General features: G+C 55.8%; 1 protein-coding gene across 4 annotated transcripts in view; it reads left to right on the top strand.

Moving 5' to 3' along the window:
• The window catches only part of CACNA2D2 (calcium voltage-gated channel auxiliary subunit alpha2delta 2), a 143,742-nt gene that overhangs the window by 105,601 nt on the left and 15,457 nt on the right, over window positions 1-22,684 (top strand). For all 4 annotated transcript variants that reach the window (XM_021068821.1, XM_021068820.1, XM_021068819.1 and 1 more), the window contains exons 4-15: window positions 5,058-5,117; window positions 12,736-12,780; window positions 16,236-16,377; window positions 19,498-19,629; window positions 19,820-19,877; window positions 20,617-20,667; window positions 20,800-20,899; window positions 21,013-21,171; window positions 21,387-21,494; window positions 21,592-21,670; window positions 22,271-22,320; window positions 22,507-22,596. In XM_021068821.1, coding sequence (XP_020924480.1) covers window positions 5,058-5,117; window positions 12,736-12,780; window positions 16,236-16,377; window positions 19,498-19,629; window positions 19,820-19,877; window positions 20,617-20,667; window positions 20,800-20,899; window positions 21,013-21,171; window positions 21,387-21,494; window positions 21,592-21,670; window positions 22,271-22,320; window positions 22,507-22,596 — 1,074 coding nt within the window. The remainder of the gene's footprint in view (window positions 1-5,057; window positions 5,118-12,735; window positions 12,781-16,235; window positions 16,378-19,497; window positions 19,630-19,819; window positions 19,878-20,616; window positions 20,668-20,799; window positions 20,900-21,012; window positions 21,172-21,386; window positions 21,495-21,591; window positions 21,671-22,270; window positions 22,321-22,506; window positions 22,597-22,684) is intronic.

Below are 22,684 nucleotides of genomic sequence, written 5' to 3'. Positions count from 1 at the left end.
GACCAAAAAACTTGTTCACTCTTTCCCTCTGGGCTGCACAAAACAAATCCTGTTTGATGGGCAGTTGCTCCCCAGGTCCTTGTAGGCTAGGCCAGCAATGGGGGAGGGGTTCCAGGTGAGAGGGGTAGGGAAGGAGGCTGAAGAAAATTGGGGTCACCAGCCTGCAGGGAGGAGCTGGCCCTCAAAGAGGATGAAGAATCCCAAGGGCTCTGGGATCCAGGCCCAAGCCCACCCCTCCCAGCATGCAGTGGGGCCCTATTCTCCAGGTATTGGCCTCTGAGAGGCGCCCACCATGGCCCCAAGTCCCTTATGTCAGGTCATGGTCTGTCTCGGCTCCACAGCAAATTGAAAGACTTTGAACTTAGTGAAATTCGAAGGTATCTATGGAGGGAGCTGCTCCCCAGGGGAGCTTTGTCCACCGCTCGGTCCTCCACTTTCTTGCCTTTTCCTGTAAGAACAGTTTCCGGAGCTAAGGGAAATTGATTGTTAAGTGAAACTCTCTGATAATTGCCTCTGAAATGCCCGCTGTTATCATGATTGACTTGGCTGTGAGCAGCCCTGCTCAGTAGTCCCACCACAGTTTCCTCCAGCGCCCTGGCGATGATGGAGACATCACAGGCCAGGCAAGCCACCATCAGCAACTTCATAGCACATCACCCTCAAAGGCAGCCCTCCCGCTCCAGGATGTGATGAAGAAAAGAGACTCAGGAAGGATACACAACACACTGAGGGTGACACAGCTGGCCAGGCAGACCCAGACTCAAGCTCTTTACCCAGGTTCAGAGATATTATGACCTTGATTTATCAGATGTTCATTGTGTACCTACTATGTGCCAAGGGCCAGGTGACTGTAAATTTGACAGCTGCCAGATATAGCCTTCACCAAGCTCAGAGCTCAAGGGGAAAAGCAGATGCTTCTCTGAGTTCCATGATAGGGAGAAGTGAGAGCTTGGCAGGGGCCAAGGAGTGGTTAGGAGGAGAATGTGGTCTAAGAATGTGGCATTAGCCTCAAGGGCGAAGGAATGAAACAGGCTAGAGGAGTCTGGGTAAGATTGCACAAGGAGGGAGCAGAATGTGCAGGAGCCTGGTAGCAGGAGAGCCAGGGACTGCGGTGGCTGAGCAGGGAGCTGCTTCCAGGGAACAGACATTCAGGGTCAGAGATGGGAACGGAGCGTATCTCTCCCAGACAGGCAAGCCACATCCCCACCCCTGCCCCTGCACTGCTGGCAGTCTTTGTAGGTTTTCCCTTTACCTCTGGGCCTCCGTGTCCTTCCCCATCCTTTCTTCCCCAGGCCATCAGGAGGACCTGGGAGAAGTGGGAGGGAAAGAGAAGAATGAACCTTCGGGCAGGGCAGAGAGAGGTCTGTGAGCTGCCTCCTAGCCAACCCCGAGCAGGCCTGACTGTTGTGGGCTCTGTGGAGACAGGTGCACAAGGCTGCGTTCTGGACAGAAGGGAAGGGAGCCCATGGGCTGGACAAGGACAAAAGGAGGCTTCCAGAGGAGGTGACAGTCTGACACGTCCCAAGCAGAAAGAGTAGATAACAGGCGTGCCCAGAGGAGGGCAAAGGCTGTGTGTGCTCAGAGGCAGTGAGAGAAATCCCTGGGGAGTGGGCTTTTGGGGCAACTTCTGGGGTTTGGAGCAAGGGGGCTACCAAGAATTTAACTACACTCTGAGTAGGTATGGTTACCATCTCTAATTTTTAGGCAAGAAATTGAGGTCTGTGGGTGGAAGCTAGGATTTGAAACCAAGGCCCCAGGGTCCAGCGTCCCCCCCACCTGGGGCCTCTTGTGCTGCTGTGTGGATGCTCAGTCCTCTCCCCTCTCACTTTGGGGCCCATAGAGCCACATGCAGCCATAGCCTGTTCGGTCGACCCCTTTTAACTGCCTCAGCCCTTCCTCCCACACCACCAGGCCTGCATGTTTAGCAGTTTCCACACGTCCAGCATCCAGGGATGGACTGATTGATCTGTAACACCGAAAAAATAATAATGGCTTGATCGTTATTGAAGATTAAAAGTAATCCTTTCACTGTGGCTATTGCAACTCCGTTATTCACGAGTCAGCGGGCTGACCTGGGCCTTTGAGCCCGTGGGACTCCTGGGGCTGGGGCCCTCTCTCCCTGGGTCTCCATCACCTTGGCCTCTAGGCTAGGGAGCCCAAGGGGCCATCAGCCCCCATGTTCCTGAGGCCTGTGAATCCCAGAGTCAGAACTAAGCCCTGAGAGGATGAAGGAGCAGGCATCCTTTGGCCAGCAGGGAAGGTAGGGGCTGGAGCACATGGCCTCAAGGCCATGGCCAATTCAGAGACTTCAGCTAGTGTCAGTTTGGTGTTTACAACCCCATCAACCCTGTGGCTTTTCTGTGGCAAGGGAGCTGATCTGGTTGTTTCCACATGTGCCCCAGCCTCATCCTCCGTGAAATGACAGTGGCTCCAGGCCCACTCTGAGAGGGGTCTGGGGTCCCTGGGAAGGTGGTGGGCCACCAGGTAAGGAAAGGAAGGGGGGCACGCACCTTGAGGTGTAGCCGTGGGGGCTGCTCTCTAGGCTCACACACTTCCATCCAGGCCAGGTGCTGAACTTGCAAGGTCAGCGCTATTAACAGGGGTTAGCCATATTTGTCACACAATAACGTCCTCTGCGCAAGGGCACTACCAGTTTGTAAATCAGGGGCCTCATCTGTCAGGGGCTCTGGTCGGGGTAGGGGTGTTTGTGGTTTAGGCTGAGAGGAGGCCCCAGGATGGAAAGGGAGGGGCAGGAGCTGGGCTCAGGGGAGCCCTTGGGGCCTTAAGAGAACTTTGCCTTTTATATGCAGCATCATGGGGAGCTGCCAAAGGGTTTAAGGGTTTGGGGCAGCAGGGCGGGGGTGGGGGGGAGCAGGATTGCCATGTGCTCAGAGCCACATTTTGAAGGCCTCGGGTACTATGTGGAGAAAGCTAATGAAGGGCAAGAGAAGACGCAGGAGCCTAAGAGAGGAAAGAGCCTAGGCTGGGGGTCATCAGTAGGTGGTTTGAGTTAACATCAAGGGTGGAATGTAGGGGACAGTAGGTAACAAGGTGGATGGGCTCATTCCCAGAGGGGGTGCTGTAAGCTCCAGTGGGCCTGCAGCTTTACCCTAAAAAAAGTGTTCAGGAGCTCCAAAAGGGCCAGGATTAGATGCAAGACCTGGGAACCATCTAGGAGTAGAGAGACCTATGGTCCCTGAACCAGATAAGCATGGTGAGGCCCACCCAAGCAGGCACTGCAGTAACAGGTGTGCAGAGGAGAGAACCTACAAAAAAGAGACAAAGAGGATGGCAGGAGGGGCTCAGCAATGTGAAGTGAGGGGGTTTGACTCTGAAAGGGACTGTCCCTCCCTGCCCCCAGGTCCCCCAACCTCATAGCCTTCCCAGCATTCAATGCTCTCAGCCTGAGGAAGAGGGGGAGCCAGGACCAGCAGGAGTAGAGTTAACTCTGGACAACCCCTTTAACCATGGCCAGCCCTGGGGGTGGAATGCTGCCCAAATGGTGGAGCTCTGCAGGGAGTACCACAAGGCCCCACCACCACACGCTTCCATGCTGGAAGGAAGGAAAGGCTGGTCTCTCTTTTCCCCCTGATGGGCAGCTGCCAGACTTTATTAGAACCTCCTTTCTAGGGCCCACAAACCATCAGGCTGAAATGATGGATGGGAACATTTGTCTTGAATACCAAGGGGCCACAAGCCTCTGAATAGGGGCTGGAGGCCAGAAGGCAGGACCCTACTGCTCAATTCATGGGGTCATGTAGGGTGGGGTTTTGGGGACAAGAGCCTTCTATCCTGCAAAGAACCACTCTATCCCTCCCTGGGGAATGGGGGGCCCTGTGGAGAATGCCTTCAGACCTTGGTCTTGGGCTGGGCAAAGCAAACTCGGTGGTAAGGGCCCCAGCCCAGCCCAGAGTCACTATGTGACCTGGTGATACTCACCATCTCCATCCCTGGGTATCTTCATCTGAGGAGAACATGCCAAGCACATTGTGAATGGTGACAGGTACACATGAGGGAGGGCTTGATGCAGTACTTGACTTGTTCAGGGTGACAGTCATCATTATGATTAACAGGACTTTGCCACACTCACCTCCAAGGGAGGCACTACAGGGCCAGGCTCAGTCCTGTCCTCAGAAGGCTTAAGATTTCCTAAAGGGGCAGGATCCATGGAAGCACAAAATAAGAATCTTGGGACAGCCAGGATTTAGGCCCAGAGGGTAGCCAGGTTCCAGCACCTCCTCCGGGAAGCCTTCCCTGAGGCTCAGGGAAGGGAAGTTCCCATAGCACTGAGCTTCCAGAAGCACCTCAGCTACTCCTGCTCTGCTTGTTCTGCCTGGTTCTGTGTTTCCCCTCTGGACTATGAGAGAGCAGGGCTGGCTCTATCTCCACACGTCTCCACAGTCTGGCCCCAGGTGTACTCGCTAACAAGGTATGGGCTGGACAGACAGCTGTCCTCACAGGCACAGGGGCCTCAGTGGAGAAGGCCACAGGAACCAGCACCCAAAGATGGGCCAGGCTTGTGTAGACAAGAGGCTTAGAGAGCCCTGCTGGAGGAGACTCAGAAAGCTAGGACAAGGACAGTGGTGGTGGGCCTGGGTGGGCAGGGGTGGGCTATGGGTACCTCCTGCTGTGTCCTGAGCAAGCTGGGGGCAAAGGTGTATCAGCGAGGCACTCTGTCACTCGTGGCATTTCATCTTTGGCTGGGGAAGGTCTTCCTCTTAGCTCTGGGGTCTTACTGGTTTGTGGTGAGTAGAGAGTATCAGTGGGCTTGACTCCAGGGCCTGGGTCCTGTGGGAGGGGATGTGGCTGAGCTGAAATCCAGGAAGTCTTGTTGAGAGGCCGCTCGGATCACTCTTTGCAGGCTTCACCTTTCCTGTGGGAGCCCACTATTGGGGGGATGGACTCCCACAGCAAGCTGGAGAATGTCTAGGGGTCTGGCAGGATGCTCAGGGAGTCACTGAGCCAGCCTGGCCCTGGGAAGTGCTGGAGATGGATAAGGCTTTGGGCTGGCCACAAACCATCCTCAGCCTCTGACCTCCCTGTGCTCTGTCCCTCAGAGATTGGCCGATGCTGCAGAGAACTTCCAGAAAGCCCACCGCTGGCAGGACAACATCAAGGTAAGAACTGCAGTGCCCTCCTCAGGCCCTAGGACCTGCTCACCCCCAGCAAGGATGGATGCAGGGGAGGAGGTGGGGGGACGCTGCCCAACCCACTGGAAGGGCTCTGTGTGGAGCCAGGAACCTTTGTCCAGGTTCAGCAAACATTTGAGGCTCCCCTTGGGCTGAGACACAGAGTGCAGATATGAACCTCTCATTCCACCCCAGGAGGAGCTGTTGAGTCCCCTGCGGACAGAAAGGTCGCTCTGAAGTGATGCTTTCCAAAGTTGACATCCTTAGTTAACCACCAGGGGGTGCCCAGACTTCCTGGAGAGCCCCTGGGGCAAAGATGCCTCCTGACTCCAGGACTTTTCAGACTTTAATATACAGACCTAGAAGAGGCGCTGGAGGAAGGGGACCCTATCCCCTTCCCAGACTTGTCTGCGCAGCAGCCTGTCTCCTAGAAGGCCCCCAGGCTGGGATCAGGGACCAGGCTGCCACTGCCACAAAAGCCTCTCCTTCCACCTGAAGAGCTCAGGAGAAGCTCAGGTACCCATTAAGTGGAGGCGTAAGAAGCTGCGAGCAGGACTCTTCTTGAGGATGGAAGGACCAGAATGTGGGGGAGGGAAGGAAAGCCTCACCAACTGTCCCCCCAACCCCCACAGCCCCGGCACCTCAAACCCACATATGCTGAAATATGCTCACATATTTCAGCAGCTGTGTTTGATTTGGGATGGGGCTAGATACACCTGCACTCTTTCTGTCAGAGGGTCACAGTAAACCAGAAGAGAGACTGACAGGGTTCCTCCCAGACCCAGGGAAGCCCTGATGCCAAGGATGGTGGCCCCCTCAGGGACCATTCTAGTTGGCAGCAATCCCAGTGTCCTCCACAGCCAGTCAGGCATGTGGGCCACGCCTCCTGGTGGTCTCTGTGCTAAATGCAGGGAGTGTTACCAAGAGCTGCCCCTGGAACCCAGGGGTCAATAAGGGATCTGGGCAGCCCCCTGACTCACTCCAGCTCTGAGCCTGGCACCTCTAGGAGGCAGGAGGGATCGCTATCCCTCCTTAACTGATGAAAGCCCTGAAGCATAGAGTGGTCAGGCCTACCTGAAGTTACCTGTTGGGGGCAGAGAGTCACATCTGGACTGTCAGGTATTGAGGGATTCATGCCTATGATGCAGGCCCCCAACCCTGTTCCTTTTCTCTGTCCCCATCCCTAGGCCACCTGAGCCCACACCATAGCATTCTTCCCTTGCTGCCCAGTGGGTGCTGGGTGCTGCCCTCAGGAGCTCGCGTGGGGTTGGAGGGTAACAGATTGTTCGCAGTGAACACATAAATGAGCTAATGATTCCCTAGACCAGTCCCCCATCCCTGGGAGCACGGGGCTGGCCTTTTTCTCCCTCTCCATTCCAGCACCACCACCCATTAATGGACCTCGTGCCTTCTCAGCCTCTTGATCAGAAATACGCACAGCAGCAGCCACTTGCACTCGCTGGCCACTCGGGCTTGCACCCACCTGCAAATAACTCCACCCTGGCAACTCCCCACAAGGCCGAGCCTGAGCCTGTGCTCAAGGCCTCAGGATCTGGCTATCCCTAACTCTCTTGTTAATGTCCCACCTCCCTCTCCTCCTCCCGTGCTCCACCCACACTGAACACCTCACACCGGGCCTCTTCTGTCCCCTCCACCCAGAATGGCCTCTGTTCCTCCTGAAGGCCCAGCTTGTCATGCCTCTTCCTAGTGAGGCTGCTCCCATCTCCCTGTTCATCAGCCACTCCACCCTCTGGGCACCTAGAACCCTTTGCTCCTGATCTGGCCCTTGCTTTGTCTCTGAGATAAATGCTTCCTACCCCTGCCCCACCCTGCATCTGCCCAGAACAGGTGTGCAAAGCAGACACAGGAGAGGGAATGAAAGAATCAGGGAATGAGGAAAGGAAAGCCCTCAGCCTGGCTTTCTCATCTTCCCAGTACAGAACCCAAACAGGAAGGTGAAGAGGCTTCCTCTGCCCCAAACCTGTTTTTTCTTCCTGACTCTGCAGAAAACCTAAGATTTCCAAGGATCATATTGGCCCCCTGACCCATGATTTTCAGCTACTCCCTGAGACAGGAACAGTTTATCCCAGGCCAGAGTGGGCACCACAGGGCGGGTAGGGGGTGGGTGCTACCGGAAGGAAGGCCCAGGGGCCAGGGGTGTCCAAGGGTTGCTGAGATAGGTACTGCATGAGGACCCACTCCTGCATACTGGTCACAGTTCCTATAGCACCCAGCAAGGGCAAGCCCCTCTCTGGGCCTCAGTTTCCCCATTTGGCAAAGGACTGGCTGGTGTTGGGGCTGTCAGCTCAGGCCTGATGTGTGAAGGGTTCGGTCCACACATCAGGCCATGTAGGTACAGGTTGGTGACAGTGTGGATGCATCTGTAGCCACAGCAGCCTTTGGGCTCTAGGTGCTCCTGGCCTGAGATGAGGCAGGAGATGGCTTCACTGGCCCCATTCTCCCTGGCCTCACCTGAGATGCCCCCAGCTATGGTGTGACCACAGGGCCAGCTGGGCCCAGCCTCTTTTGCTCAATGCTCATCACCCACCCCCACTAGTCCATCAGTCTTCCTGTTTGTCCCACTGGTATCTTGAGCAGGGTGGATCTATGGGCACCCCTTCCTTCCCAAGTTCAGGATCCTTCTCTTCCCCGGAAGCACTTACCTGTCCAGCTGCCAGGCTGAAAGGCATCAGTGCTAATGATGGGCCTATTAGCCCACATACCAGCTAGCCCCACCCAGGCTGCTGGGGAGAGCTGCCAGGGTGAGGATTGGCCATGGGGGGTACCCATGGGGAGGTTGGGATATGGAGACTTGAGGCCATGGAAAAGATGATGTTTTTGTCCTTTGCCAGCCCCTATCCCCCCTTGAACCTATGTCCTTCCCAGCACCCTCCAGGAGGTGACAGACAAGGAGCCATGTTCCTCCCCAGCACTCAGGCACATACCCAGCCCGTGCCACAAGCCCAGTGTCAAACTCAGGCCCTTTATACAAGCCAGACCTTCTCCTAGGAATGCCCTTACCTCCTTCAGAAGGGCAACACCTCCCTCTCCACTTAACTTCCTAGGACTCTTCTTTCTGGCTCCAACCCTAGGATTGGCCACCACTGCCCACAGCACCTGCCTTTGATACCCCCATCACAGATGGCTCCCAGTGCAGGCTCCCCCAGGTCAATGTCCCACCCATGGCTCCTCTAGGCCAGAAGCAATTGTGCTTGACTCAGTGCTGCCCATCAATTGTCCATGTACACAGCTGGGTGCCCTGAGGACAGAGTGATGAGAGTCTCAGTCTTCTTACTGCTGAGATGGGGAGGATGGTACTGAGCACTTCTAGGCACAGAGGAAACCCTTGGGCCTGGGGGGCTAGACTGGAGTCCACTGCATGATCAGTTGAGTGTGGCCCTGCCTATGCCAAGAGCACATAGTAGGTCTACATGCAGATCTCTGAGATCTCTGAGAAACAGACAGTGGTATACCCACATACATGCCCACACAGTTACACCATTGACACCAGCCCAGGGACTTGAGAGAGCCTGGAGTCTGCAGAGTCAAAGGGGTGAGTGGGAAATGTCTGGACGTGAACCACACACACACACACACACACACACACACACACACACACACACACACACACCCATGCTCATCTCCCTAGTTCCATGTCATGACCCCACAATCTTGGCCATAGCAGGGGTAAGGAACCTGTAGCCACAGCCTCTGGGCACCACAGCCCTTGTTAGCAGGTAGCACCTCTCATGGCCCCTGCAGACAGGCAGCAGGTGCTCTAGTGCCCATAACATTTAGGATAGATGAAGATAGCTCACCTGCCGAACACTGTGCCTGGTGCCAGCACCTCATTGTGCCAGCATTAACTGTCATCTAAACCGCCACCAGGGAGGAGCTGAGCTGGGGACAGGGCACGGGTCAGGGAGGCCAGGTGGCTACTGGTCCCAGGGCCCTAATGCCAGCCCCAGAGCTTTCAGGAGACAAAGCCCTGCCCTGGAGAGTCTGAGGGAAAAGACGCAGCCCTACCCTGAGGAGTCTGATGGGAGAGGTAGCTCTGCCTGGGAACCTAAAGGGAAGGCTATGAAGGCTGGGCCAGGCCAAGGAGCCGGCTGGACAGGACAGGTGGCTCCCCGGCCTGAGGTCTGCCCCAGCCATCAGCCTGCTGCCTGCCTCTCTGCCAGGCCAGCGACAGACGGCTCTCTCAGAAAACAGTCCTCTTGGCTGAGCTGAGCTGGCAGTGAGCCAGGGCAAGAAGGCCAAGCGTCCTCACTGGTGCAGCCGGGTAGCTGGCTTGGGCCCTGCTCAGCGGCCTGGTGAGCAAGCAGCAGTCAAATCTGACCAGGCCATGGCAGCCACCTTCCACAGCAGCAAACGTAGACGCCAACTGCTATTCCCATGCTAACCCCCTTCTCACTTCCTTACCCCACTCCCCACCTACCAGCATCCCTGGATCCCTCGTGCCCTCTCTTGGGCTCAGCTGCAGCTAAGAAGAACATATGTGTCATCTATACAAGGGCCATGTGGGCCCCCCAGCCCCACCTCCTGTGTCATGTATGCACAGAAATCCACCCTGGGGAAGGCGTGTGCGTGAGTTCAGAGGCAGTGATTTCCCCCCACTCCCTGCCCAGTTTGAGCAAAATGGCCCCTAAAATACCAAGTAATGGAGACGTTATCAGAGGTATGAACCCTGGACATTAAGGATACATGTTTCAGCCCAATCAGGGGGTTTCTTCCATATGCAGACCAGTCCTGGGGCTGTGCAGTTGCAAACATTAGGGGCCCCACTCATGAGTCGATTTGGCCCAAACCCTTGGAGAGGCATTACTTCTTGTCCTCTTAGAGTCTCCCATCATTCTCATTTTACAAGTGGAAAATTAAAACCCTGAGGTACTGCCTCATTGAGGCTGTAGGATTTAACAGGCACCTTGCCCCTTGGGTGAGTTGAAGGGGACCCCGTGGAGTCCTCACGGGGCCAAGAGGTCTTGTGAGGCTTCAGCCTCGGTCTTCACTCACTGCTCAGGATCCCAGAGCTCACATGTTCAGGTCAGGATTTGAGGCCAGCACCCTTTGCTAAGGCCCCTGCACATAATTGCTAGGTGGTACTGCTTTCTTATGTCCCAGAGGCAGGGCACTCGCTGCGGCCATTGGGACACCATGCAGGCCAAAGGAGACACAGTGGCCTTTCCAGGGAACCTCCTACCAGACCCAGATGGCCCCATCCTGCCATATCCCCAGCTCCACATTACATCAAACATAGAGACCACAGCTGGGTTTACAGTATACTTTCACCCGTGTGACCTTGCTCACCACCATCCAAAGTTAATGTCACTCTCTACCAAGGAAGGGGGATGGGATGGGCCTGTCAAGGTGGGAGGGATAGGGAGGAGTCCTGGCCACATGAATCCGAACCCATGGGGATCAAGGACTGCATGCAGATCCCAGAGCCTCGCCCTCAGTCTGCAGGGGCTAGAATCCTGTGTGACACATTCCCCCTGTGCCACCAACATCTAACCCTCTACTGAGGCCATGGAACAGCAGGACAGAGAGGCAGAGGGAACCATTGGAGCATCTGGAAGCGTGGCCCAAGTGAATGCCAGGTGTCCTGGGGACAGCCCAGGTCAGGCAGGACCCAGGCACGGCCTGTGAGGGGAGCCCAGAAAAGGGTCACTGTGAGTCACTCTGGAGGCCTAGAGCATCCAGCCCCCGCCCACGCCCTTTCTCGTCCTTGCAGAAGGTTTGTCTAAAAAGTTGGTGAGCGAAGCCCCATGTTCTAATCTGTAGTTCTCCTACTGCGTCTGCCTGTTTTCATTACGGAGGGAAAGAGCATCAGAGCCATGTTTATAACCCCCTTTTAGATAACAAATCACATTTTCTTTTCGCCAGCGAGTGTGTTGAATTGATATTTTTTCCCCTCGGTTTAATGGGTTTGTGTGTTCAGGAATGATCTTCATCAACTGAAACTCCTTATTGTGTTTGATGTAATGTCAGCTTTCATTACTTGCTTCAGTCAGAGCTGAGCCCAGGGAAAGGCCGAGCACCCTGGAGCCTGGGCCCCAGCCCCTGCCCCCACCTGGGCCCACCTGAGCTCCAGTCTTTCCGACTGGTGGGTAGACAGGTGTGGGAGAGGTTAGAGCCTGGTGCGACACCTTTTTTTATCCCTGCCACAGAGTCCTATCTGTATAACGGGGTCACTGGGCTGTTGGGAGAACCCTGTGCCACAGTGAATGTGAGGCCTAGCCATAGCAGATGCCCCAGAGGACTGAAACTTTGGCCTTTCATTCACCAGGAGGTTGTAGTCTTGCCCAGCCATGGTGCCAGGCATGTAGTCAGTGTTCTAGAATGCTTGGACTATGCCTATAGGACTAGCCAGTGGCCTGCACTCCCCAGACCTCTGGTGAGTGACACCTCATGGCTGTTCCTCACCACAAGCCCCAGTACCAACCACCTCAGTTCATGGCCTCAGACACAGCGCCTGGACAGTCACCAACGCTAAGCCCCTGCCTGAAGCATGAGGAGCCTGAGCTCAGAGAGGGAACAGTGCAGCCCTGAGGTCACACAGGCTCAAGCAAGGGGAGGCCCCCCATGGAGTAAGTGTTGGCTCTGTGATGGCTGTTTTAGAGCCAGAGTCTTGGGAGCACACTTGGTCATCACCCCCATTTGCACACCACAAAGAAATGGGCTCCTGGTGAACAAGGGACTGCCAGGGCCATGCTGCAGGGTTTTGCTGTATAAAATGCAGCTGAGGAGCACCAGGGGAGGGTGACTTGGACAGTGGCCCTATCTCTTGTCCTAGCCCCAGGGCCTATTGAGGCAAGGGTAGGGTGGTCTCTCCTGAGCGGATGGCACCTGATGGCACCAGATTCACCTTCTGGCAGCTTCTGGCAGCCGTGCTCAGTTCTGATTAAAGATCATTAAACATGAAATTAGCCCGTTTGTATTACGGGTCCCCAGGGTGGCCAGTGATTATGACGTGCAGATGGCCAAGAACCCAGGCAGTGGGCTGGTGGGCGAGGCCAGGATGGCGGCTCAGTGCAGGCAGGCGAGTTGGGAGGCAGGCGCGGGGGCTGGGCTTTGTTTTCTCCCGCTCCTGTTGTGTAAACCCCCTTGCATTTCACAACAAATCACAGATAATTAATAAGTACATGCCCGTAATGAGCAGGCTTTTTAATAGAAGAAATTGGAAGATGTGGTGTCGAGTCATTATTTCACTCTTTCCCAGACTCGGCTCTGTTTTTCCATCTTCCTCACTTCCCCCTCTGTACTGCCTCAGCCAGAGTCTCTGCAATCAGGCTGGCTCTAACCCTACCTCCCAGCAAGGTTCCAGTGCTCAGACCCTGGTCCTGGAGTCAGAGAGCCCTGGGGTGTCCTGACCCAACGGAGGCTACCACATCCCTCTGGTGCCTGTGAAAGCCCCTGAGGACGTCTGGCTGTGGTGGGGGTGGGGCATCCCCAGCCTGACTCATCCAGCCTTCCCGTGGCAGCTCTGGAGGGGGGAGGGGCCAGTCTGTGCCCCAGAGAAATCTGAGGAGACCATTCCCCTGTGGAGCTGGGGCTCTTGGCTGCACCCCAGGAGACCATGAATGTTGAGGCCTCTCTCCCCCACCAGGAGGAAGACATTCTGTACTATGATGCCAAGGCCGACGCTGAGCTGGTAAGTGCCCCCACCCATGCTGGCTGGGAGGGGAGCTGCCAGAGCCACACCCGCTCTCTGGGATCTAATGGCCTTGGCTGTAAAGTGCACATTAGGATTCAGCACTTCAGCATTCTGAGTTTGGCCTTGCAGAGTTGTGGTTGCATAGGTCCCCACCCTATACCTCCCGCAACGCCCTAGGGGCCCTGACCCTTCCAGGGCTGTGTCTCTGTGGCACCAAGGAGCACAGCTTCACTGGACAGTGTGGGGTGGGCCCAGCCCTGTCCCTGAGCAAGGTGGTGAGGCTCTCAGACTTTCTCCCCGCAAGGTGGTGAGGCTCTGACTTTCTCCCCTAGGTCAACTCAGGTGCCAGCATCAGGAGGGCAGAGAGATGCTGAGTGCTACAAGATACGGGAGAGAGGGAGCAGGTGGGGAGGGCTTCTTGGAGGTAGGCAGGCAGAGCCGGGATGCAGGTATGTCTCAGGCCTGTGCAGGTACCCGCCCTGAGGTGAGGGGAAATCGGCTTCAGAGTGCTGACCTCCCCACAGCCTGGGGCCACAAGTTAAATCAGTCTTGCCCCACCTATAGAGGCAGCCCAGTCCCTATGCCTTTTTTTCAGAAGAGGGAGAAGGTTCTGGCTCATCAGGGGTCAGCCCACTGGAAGTGGTGCTGCTAAGACTGACCACAGCACCCAGAGCTACACTACTCTCCTGCCTCTGCCTCACTGATTGGTTCACGTCTGCTTGGGGAGCCCTGTGACACAGAGAGTCACCAAAGGACTCACATGAAGAATGTGTGACCATTTGGAATGTGAGGAGGCCTACGGAGGAGTCGAAACAAACAGTGTTTGGTCCACCTGTCATTCATCCGCCTGCCTTTGAGGCAAAAGCAGTTTAACCCGACACAAAGGTGTCACACTTCAGTCTCTATAGAGTCCCAGCTGTGCTGGCTGGTGCAGGAGACCCAAAATCCAGACTTCCATTCCCAGGCCTATTGGCCTAGGGTGTTGTCTGGGGCAGGCAGGAGGTATCCAGTGGCACCAGGAGGTGAATAGGCAGGAAGGGATCCCTGCAGAGGGTCTGTGGTGCCAGGGTGGCCTGGGTAAGCCTTCAGGAGGGCAGGCGGACAGGGGGCCCAAGAAGGAGGGGTGAGGGGTGGGTGGGCTAAAGCAGGTGTGCTTCCCCCTTGGCTGAGCCGCCGTGGCTCCCAGAGAAGTTGCTAAAATTAAAGCTGGAATCTGAAATTCAAATGAAGAGCAAACCTTTAATTAGACCCTGAATCTAATTCCTTACCCCCCTCGACAGCAGGCTGTAATTTTAGCAATCAGTGCATTAAATATAAACCAAGAGACTGCAGTTGCCCACCATACAAAGCCCCTGGGCGTGGGGGTAGCACTGAGGGGCTCCTTCGCCTGTCCCCTACCAGGACACCCTGAACTCTCTGCTCCCAGCAGCCCCCAAACCCTGACTCTAAATTACTGACTCCCCCCTCAGCCCCTTGGGCATGTGCTGGGGGCTAGGGAGGGCCAGGGTGGGCCATTCGCCAAATGCACACCGAATGCGGCTAGGCCAGGGTCAGTTAGGCTAAGCACAGCCCTCCCAGCCCTGGTGTAAATATCAGCACAGGAACACATTCCCCAACTCTCCTGCTTGTTGTATTGTTGTGTTTTGTTTTTTTAATCTTTGCCAGAGGTACAGTTAGAGATCTTTCTAGACCATTTACTTTTAAATTACCAGCCAGAGGGTGGGGGAGGGGGGAAAAGAAGGAAGGAAAAAGTTCACCAGCTGATAGCTTATCAGAACAGAATCCAAATGTCACATTCATTGGGAAAGTTGGGAGATTAAATTTTCCAGCGCCCTTCTCTGCTGCTGACATTTCGGGGGCTTTCTTCTCCCGAGCCTCCCCCTCCTCCCAGCAGAACGTGAGTGGCTCACGCCTCAGAGGCGGTCCCCACCCACCCCCACCCCCACTCTGGCCTCCATGCTCAACAGCTACCTGGCCGGCTTTGCCAGGCCTCCAGGAGCTTCTGAGTGTCTTCCTAGGGTGTGCCGAGGTAGGCAGAGGGGTGGCACGCTGGATGAGGGGCAATGGAAGGGCAGCAGATGGCTTGGATTTTGCTGTACAAAATCCACTGTTAAAAAGATGAAAAGGGTGTTTGCTGCAGGCCCTTCCGAGCCGCACATAGGCCAGCCTGCTACAGCCCTCATCCAGGCAGTAATTCATTCCCCAGGCCTGAAGGTGCACCCAGAGAGAGCACTCCCAGGATGGGGAAGGCACAGCTGGCTGGGTGGGGAGGCACAGTCGCCCTTTCCCCCAGACAAGACACAGCCTGGAGGCAGGAACATGAGGCACATGCCCAGGACACAGTGAGCAGTGGGGTCAGCTGTCATGTGAGATCCACAGGGGAGAGGAAATGAGCTGAGCCTGGTGCTGAGGGTGGTCACAGGGGCATTGAGGGGCGGTGAGGAGCATGTGAATGGTTCTGCTGCTTACACAAAGCCCCCCAAACTCTGCCCTTGCCTTGCCTTGGTCTCTATTTCTCCTTGCCTCTCCATCTGGCTTTTCCCTGTCTTTCCCTTCAGTCTCTACCTCCATCTTCCCTTCCCCCTTGCACACCTGCACCCTTGACAGCCCCCCCTCCTTGGCTGCAGCATCAACACTCTATAGTCACAGACCCACTCCTGCCAGTCTGTGGTGGTGGGTGGGGGCGCACAGCGCATGCCTAGCCTGCCCGGCATCTCTCAGGCCGAGAGATGCCGTAATTGGCACCTGTCAGCAGGCTACAGCTCATTTTAGAAGTCAACAGGGGCCTTTATAGTCCTGCTGCTAGCAGGCACTGCAGACCCTCCTTCCAGAGGTTATCAAGTCCCGGTGCTAGACCCTTGAGCCCAGCTCTTCCTGGGACTCCCCCCACAGCTCAGCCCCTAGAGCCACCCTGCTGCAGAGGGTGGTGCCCCACCCCCAGATGGGGCTAGGGCCCTCTCCCTTGTGCCACAGGAACTCCTTGCAGGGGATGAGTGAGGCCAAGTTGGGGCTGGCATATGGGTCGCAAAGCTCCTGGCAGGGCCTTCCTGTGATTGCACAAGGCATGTCCTTGTGAGCAGGTTGTCTGCAAATGGCTCCTTCTCCCTGGCTCCAAGATTTGCCTCCTTTACTGATAACTGATTTTCAAAGATGTGGGGAAGGGCTTGGTTTGGTTTTGGTTTTAGAATTTAAGTTTAGCAAATGTGGAGATGATAGATGAGGTGGATGGTGCAGGTGGGAGTCACAAGCCTCCTGGATAAGGGGTCCAGCCCAGTGTTCCTCTCGCCCTGTGTCTCTCCATCTCTGTCTCTGACTGCAGTAGTCTCTGATTCTGAGATGCCCATATCTCCTAGCCTCTGGCCCCCTGCCTGCAGTTCTGTCCTACTCCACTCCACCATTTCCTAGCCCTGACACTGTCATGGTTTTTTTTTGGGGGGGGTCCTTTTCTGCAGGACGACCCTGAGAGTGAGGATGTGGAAAGGGGGTCCAAGGCCAGTACCCTAAGGCTGGACTTTGTTGAGGACTCAAACTTCAAGAACAAGGTCAACTATTCATACACAGCTGTGCAGATCCCCACGGACATCTACAAAGGCTGTGAGTGTGCAAAGTGATCGGGAGCAGCCCTCTCCACCCACCATAAAGGCCAGTCCCACTGCCCGGGCACTGCCAAGTCCCAGGTGCCCAGCCAATGCCATGCACCTTCAGTCCCCTACACCCAGGGTCACACATACTCACCTCTCAGACTCACCCACACACAGGCATCAAGCTGCTGTCAGGCACAGCCTCCTGCTAACTCTCAGCAAGCTACGAAACACTGAGCCTCTCACCCCCATGCATGCACGGTCTCCTGCCCTTGTGTACACACATGTCCACACAAATGCATGTATGCAACCGTTTCCTCACATGCTGGACCAAGTCTCCACTCATCCCCAAAGCAGTTTCTCCCCACCCTCCCTGTTCCCTGGCCCCACGTGGGAATGGTTGTAGAACTACCACATCAGATGGACACGAGGTTTTGAGGGGACAGGGTGCACCTCCTCACTCACAGACACCAACCCTCTTAACACCTCCCTCCTTCTCCTTGGTGGGCAAGGGAGGTGGAGATGGGGGGCAGGGAGATTGGGTAGAGTGTGGTTGAGATTCTGTTTTCTAGGGACAGTGTAGCTTTGCACAATAGGGAAACCAATTCACTCCAGCTAGAAGGATTTGAGTCAGACGTGAGGATGAGCTTCCTGAAGAACTCAGGAAGTGTAGGGAGAAGAGACCAAGAGTCAAACACTGAATGGAGAGCTCTAGCAGTAGCATTTAAGGCCCTGGGGTCTCTTGGTTCTGACATAATTCTGTGGGCACCTACAGAGTAGCCTTAGAATCCAAGGAACCTACTGAGTGGGGATTCTTGGAGCAGAGGTCCCAGAGTTTCTGGGTGGTCTTCAGAAAGCCCTCAGGAAGACCCCCTTTATCCTTAGGGTCAGCCAGGCCTTCTGGACAGCCTCAGGCCGGGGTGAGGGTGATGCCTCCCCGAACGCCGCCCTCTCCAAGGGCCGCCCACAGGCCACCTGCCCGAGCCAGTCGAGAGGCACTATCACAGGCAGGCATGCTAATTAAAACAGGAGCCACACCGCCCTTCCCAGTCACCCCTCGCTACCCACACAAATTACATTTTATATGTTTTTTATTTACTGTGTCACTTTTAATTAAATCTGTAATCGCCTGCCTGAGGGGGCATGGTCCCCGTTTCCCAACTCAGCATGATCTGAGCATGAGGGCACGTGGGTACGAGTGTGTGCACACAGGGCTGAGGAGCAAGCCCTTTCCGGGTCGGGGTACTGTAATGTGTGCATAAGTGTGTCTTACAGTGAATCCGTGTGTGTGCTGTGGTCATGGATTCCTACAGGGCCGGCCCAGCCAGGTCTCCTCTCGGCTCTTGACTGGACTCAGGCACACTCCTCTGCCAGCAGCTAGACGGGCTTCCGGGATTGTCTGTCTGCTCTAAGCCTCTCATCGTGCTGGTGGGAAAACTGAGGTCCAGTGAGGGGTGGGTTCTCTCAGGCAGATTCTCCCCAGGGGCAGACAGTACTGTGTGAAACATTGGAGAGCCTGGTTTTATTTTTTTCCTTAAAGAGAAAAATAGAAATTGTACAACTCACTAAGTTTCTAAATTAGGAACAGGACCATAACATACTGTTCAATAGGCACAGCCAATGCTAGAAATGTGTTTTGTTTTCACATTATGGTCAGCTAAGGAAAGGGACAGAGAAAAGGGAGTGAGAGCAGAGGGGGAGGATTAGACAATGGACAAGATACAGCAGAGGCCCCACACTCTAAAGGAAGAGAGCAGAGGGCAGAATGTTCCCGAATGTGTTGGCGCCCCCAGGTGGTGGGCCAAGCCTGGAACATTTGCATCTTTGAATCACTGCTCTTTCCTTCCCACTGGGAGAGTGAATCTTTGCTGGGGATAGTCAGGAGGGTGGTGATGGTGTCAGGCTCCACCTGGGAAGAAAGAAGGTGGAAGAAATTAGAGGAAGAAAGAGCCCCTTAGGGGAGGAGGTGAGCTATAGAAGCCTGGCAGTAGCAGGTATCCAAACTCTGCTGTTTTATGTGAGTGTCCCACATGCAGGGACAGGTACACTGCACATGTGAGAACATGTGCCACATAAACACATTGGGCAGATTTAGAACTGTCCTGAGATGGGAGGGTGCTGGCCTTACTGCTTAAGCCATCCTGAGTCTCTGCCCAGGTTGAGGGATCCACAGGATGGAGTGAGTCCATCGGAGACAAGCCTTGGCTCTGTGTGGGGGGGGGGGGGGGAGGTCAGGCCAGGACATCACACATGTTTAGGCAGAGGCTGGGGGAGAGGGAGGGTGGGGGTAACTGGTGCTGGGGGGTTGTGGAAGCAGGACCTATTGGTGTCCTCCTATAGAGGCAGAGTGGTATGTAGGTATGAGCATGTGTGCCCTTGTGCCCATAGCAGCAGTCAGGCTGCTAGGCAGATAGGTTTGGAGGTGAGGGAATGATAAATCTGGCTGGAAACACGGAGGTTGGATATAGATATAACTGTTGTATACACCTGCATAGAGTATACAAGTGCAGGGGTGTGGGTGTGTGTGCACGTGCACACACGCGTGCATGTGTACGCACGCGCCAGTGTTGCAGCAGGATCATGGCACAGCCCCTGCCCCTCCAAGAGCCCCCGCCCCCACTCTGCCTGCTCCTGGCCCCAGTTGATTAATCATGGAGCTGAGTGGCTTCCAGCTTATCAGGTACCTTAATAGCTGAATAATTCCAGCCCCATCATCGGGCTCTTAATTGCTTTCTTGTGGCTGCAGCCCGGAGTGCATGCTGAGTGGGTGAGCTCCCAGGGGACCAGCCCAAGCTCCAGGCAGCATACTGGATGGGCATCCCAGCTCATAGCTCCCTGACACCTGGATGGCCCCTCTATAGGGGCCACAGGCCACAGCTGCCCTGCCTGATCCTGTGGAGCCTGGCCGAAGGGTAGGCAGAGCCATTTTTTGGGAGGGGGTGAGGACTAGGATGTCTTTCTGAAGGAGCTGGTGCAGCCCCAGCCAAGCCCTGGGAAGTGAGGGAAAGTCTGGATAGGGAGAGAACAGGTGAGGCTTTCTAAGTGGGAGGCACGTGCACGGGTGTTGTGGTTTGGTTCAACAGGGGAACAGCCCAAGCGCTTCCCACCCCAGCCCCCTGCTTCCCTCCCCCAGCCACCATCATTCTCAATGAGCTCAACTGGACAGAAGCCCTGGAGAATGTGTTCATTGAGAACCGCAGGCAGGACCCCACACTGCTGTGGCAGGTCTTTGGCAGCGCCACGGGAGTCACTCGCTATTATCCAGGTGGGCACCAGCCTGTCTCCCCAGTCCGCTCAGCACCCCACCCTCTACCTCCCAGCCCCCACATCCTGGGGTCTAGAGGGCGGGATGGTCACCATGTCGGCTTCAGAGTAGCCTGGCCACCACTGCAAGTCCTGCTGCCAGGGCAGGGCCCTTCCCTACCAGTCCCCCCTCACCTCCTTTCCTTCCACAGCCACCCCATGGCGAGCCCCCAAGAAAATCGACCTGTACGATGTCCGAAGGAGACCCTGGTGAGCAAGCAAGGAGGGGCTGGGCAAGGACACCCCCCTCAGCTCCCCCACCTCTCCTGCCTGCTCCCCTCCCTCTCCATATCCAGGCCTCCGAGCAGGGCGCAGCCAGCTCTATCCAATTTTCATTTCACACATCGTTGCCACTGGAAAATGGATCCCATCACCCAGGCAGGCCTCCCAGCTGCCTCTGCCCTCCATCCACTACCCAGCACTCCACCCCCTCGAGACTGAGGGACTGGGCCAGTGAGGGTTTCCAAGGGCGGACGTATCCTCTGTGGGGTTGGCCAGCCCCTGCCTTACCCATCTGACACCCCTTACCCTAGACACCCCTACCCTCTCCTGAAATACTACTTGGCCTCCTCCCCTGCCACCTGTTCAGTTCCATGTGCAGCTAGAACTCTGCCTTTGGCGCCTCAGCCTGGGCCAGAGAGAAATGACAAGCCACTGAGGCCCTGGAACATGCCTCCTGTCCCCTTTCTGGATCACCTCTTCACCCCTCCCTCGGGTTGTTCGCATGATGGGGGACCAGGTCACTCATGACATGAGGACTGTCTGTTTTTTTAAAGGTGCTATCCTTAAAAAAAAAAAAAAAAAAATTGGTATCCTCATTGCCTAGAATGCTGTTTGGTCCATGCCATGGATGCTGAATGGAAACATGTTGAATCAGTATGTGGCTGAAGGAAGAAAGGACCCGCAGGTCCCAGTGAGATTAGGCCTAACTGAGGTTTCTTCTGGGCAGGTATATCCAGGGGGCCTCATCGCCCAAGGACATGGTCATCATCGTGGATGTGTGAGTGAGCGATGTTGGCGGGTGGGGTGGGGCCGGGACTAGGGACTAGAATCTGCTGCCTGGGGACATCATGCGGGCACAGCAGGAGAACACCTGAGGCCTACCTGGCGCCTCCATGACCCTACCCCCCAGGAGTGGCAGTGTAAGCGGCTTGACCCTGAAGCTGATGAAGACATCTGTCTGTGAGATGCTGGACACGCTCTCTGATGATGACTATGTGAACGTGGCCTCTGTGAGTGCCGGGGCGGCAGGCAGGCAAACAGTTGGTCACTCCCTCCTACCCCATGCAACCCCTGCCTCACCAGGCCAGCCTAAGGCCACTCACTACCTTCACTGTCCCCACAGTTCAATGAAAAGGCACAGCCTGTGTCATGCTTCACACACTTGGTACAGGCCAACGTGCGTAACAAGAAGGTGTTCAAGGAAGCTGTGCAGGGCATGGTGGCTAAGGGCACCACAGGCTACAAGGCCGGCTTTGAGTATGCCTTCGACCAGCTGCAAAATGTGAGCCCCCTGGGTGGGCAGGCGGGCTGCTGGGGCTTGGTGACATCAGGGAAATCAAGACAGATGGGCTTGTTAGTGCCCAACACACAGGTCAGGCATATAGCACTGCAGTGGGGGAGGAGGGCCAGAGGGCCAGGCTCACCCAGGGGAAGGAGACCCACCCCTGGACTGAAGAGGGATCAAGAGCTGCCTGACTCCACACCTACTCTGCCCAGTCCAACATCACTCGTGCCAACTGCAATAAGATGATCATGATGTTCACGGATGGTGGCGAGGACCGTGTGCAGGACGTCTTTGAGAAGTACAATTGGCCCAATCGGACGGTGAGGCTCAGCCCAGGCAGGGGCTGCCCTGACCGTGCCCAGTACAGGGGAGGGCTGTCCTCTGGTGGCCGTGGCAATAACTTCAGGCCTCAAACAGGTTCGCGTGTTCACTTTCTCCGTGGGGCAGCACAACTATGACGTCACTCCCCTGCAATGGATGGCCTGTGCCAACAAAGGTACTTCGTCTGGGCATCACTGCCATAGGGCCTGCCTGCTGTGTCCTGCAGTCCATTGAGCTGGTTGTCCACCTGTCCTTCCACATGTCCAGCTTCCCCAGCTGCTTGTTCATCTACTGTCTGTCTATCTTTCCATATGTATGACTGTCCATCTCTCTTTCTGGCTAACTTATCCATCTGACTGAGCATCTTCTTGCCCATCTGTCTGACTGCCCATTGGTCCTCTGTCTCCCAGCTTCTCTGCTCCTGCATCTGTTTGCTGGCAATCCATCTCTCTCTGCAAATGAGCCTGGCCCCCATGTGGACCCTGAATGTCACTGACATCCTAGAATGAGGGACTTCAGGCCTCAGGCTCCTCCTTTCACCCCACTTCTGCTTCCTTACACCTCTACACCCATGGCCCCTTCTGTGACATCGGTCCCATTGACAGGGTAGTGGCAGGGAGCACCAGAGGGACATGAGTTCAGGGGAAATGACACCAAAAAGAGAGGGAGCCTGAGGGACAGTCAGGGCTGGTAACACACCTCAGGGTACAGGGCCCCCTGTGCTGTGGATCCCAAGCAACATCCAGGCCCGCCTCTGTCTGCCCTTCCCTCACAGGTTACTATTTTGAGATCCCTTCCATTGGCGCCATCCGCATCAATACGCAGGTAAGACTGTTGGGAGCCTCCTCCTCCCGGCCCCTTTCCTTGCTTCAATGGAAATGGAAGGAATGATGGGCTCCTGTGGGGTGAGAGCGCCCCCTTGTGGCTTTCTGACACATGGGGAAGCGGGACCCGGAAGGTACAGTGGGAGGGGCAAACTCAATCCGCACCCCGCACCCCCGCCCTCCCCAGGAATACCTAGACGTGTTGGGCAGGCCCATGGTGCTGGCAGGCAAGGAGGCCAAGCAGGTGCAATGGACCAACGTGTACGAGGATGCACTGGTAAGGCCTCTAGGCAAGGAAGAGGTGGGGCTGACGACCTTCCCCCAGGATGTGACAAAAGGGTCAAGTCGCTTGAGGACCCACTTTA

Source organism: Sus scrofa, chromosome 13, assembly GCF_000003025.6.
Source record: "Sus scrofa isolate TJ Tabasco breed Duroc chromosome 13, Sscrofa11.1, whole genome shotgun sequence".
Lineage (NCBI taxonomy): Eukaryota > Metazoa > Chordata > Mammalia > Artiodactyla > Suidae > Sus > Sus scrofa.
Note: the sequence above shows the minus strand (reverse complement) of the source record. Positions and strands in the feature narration are given on the sequence as shown.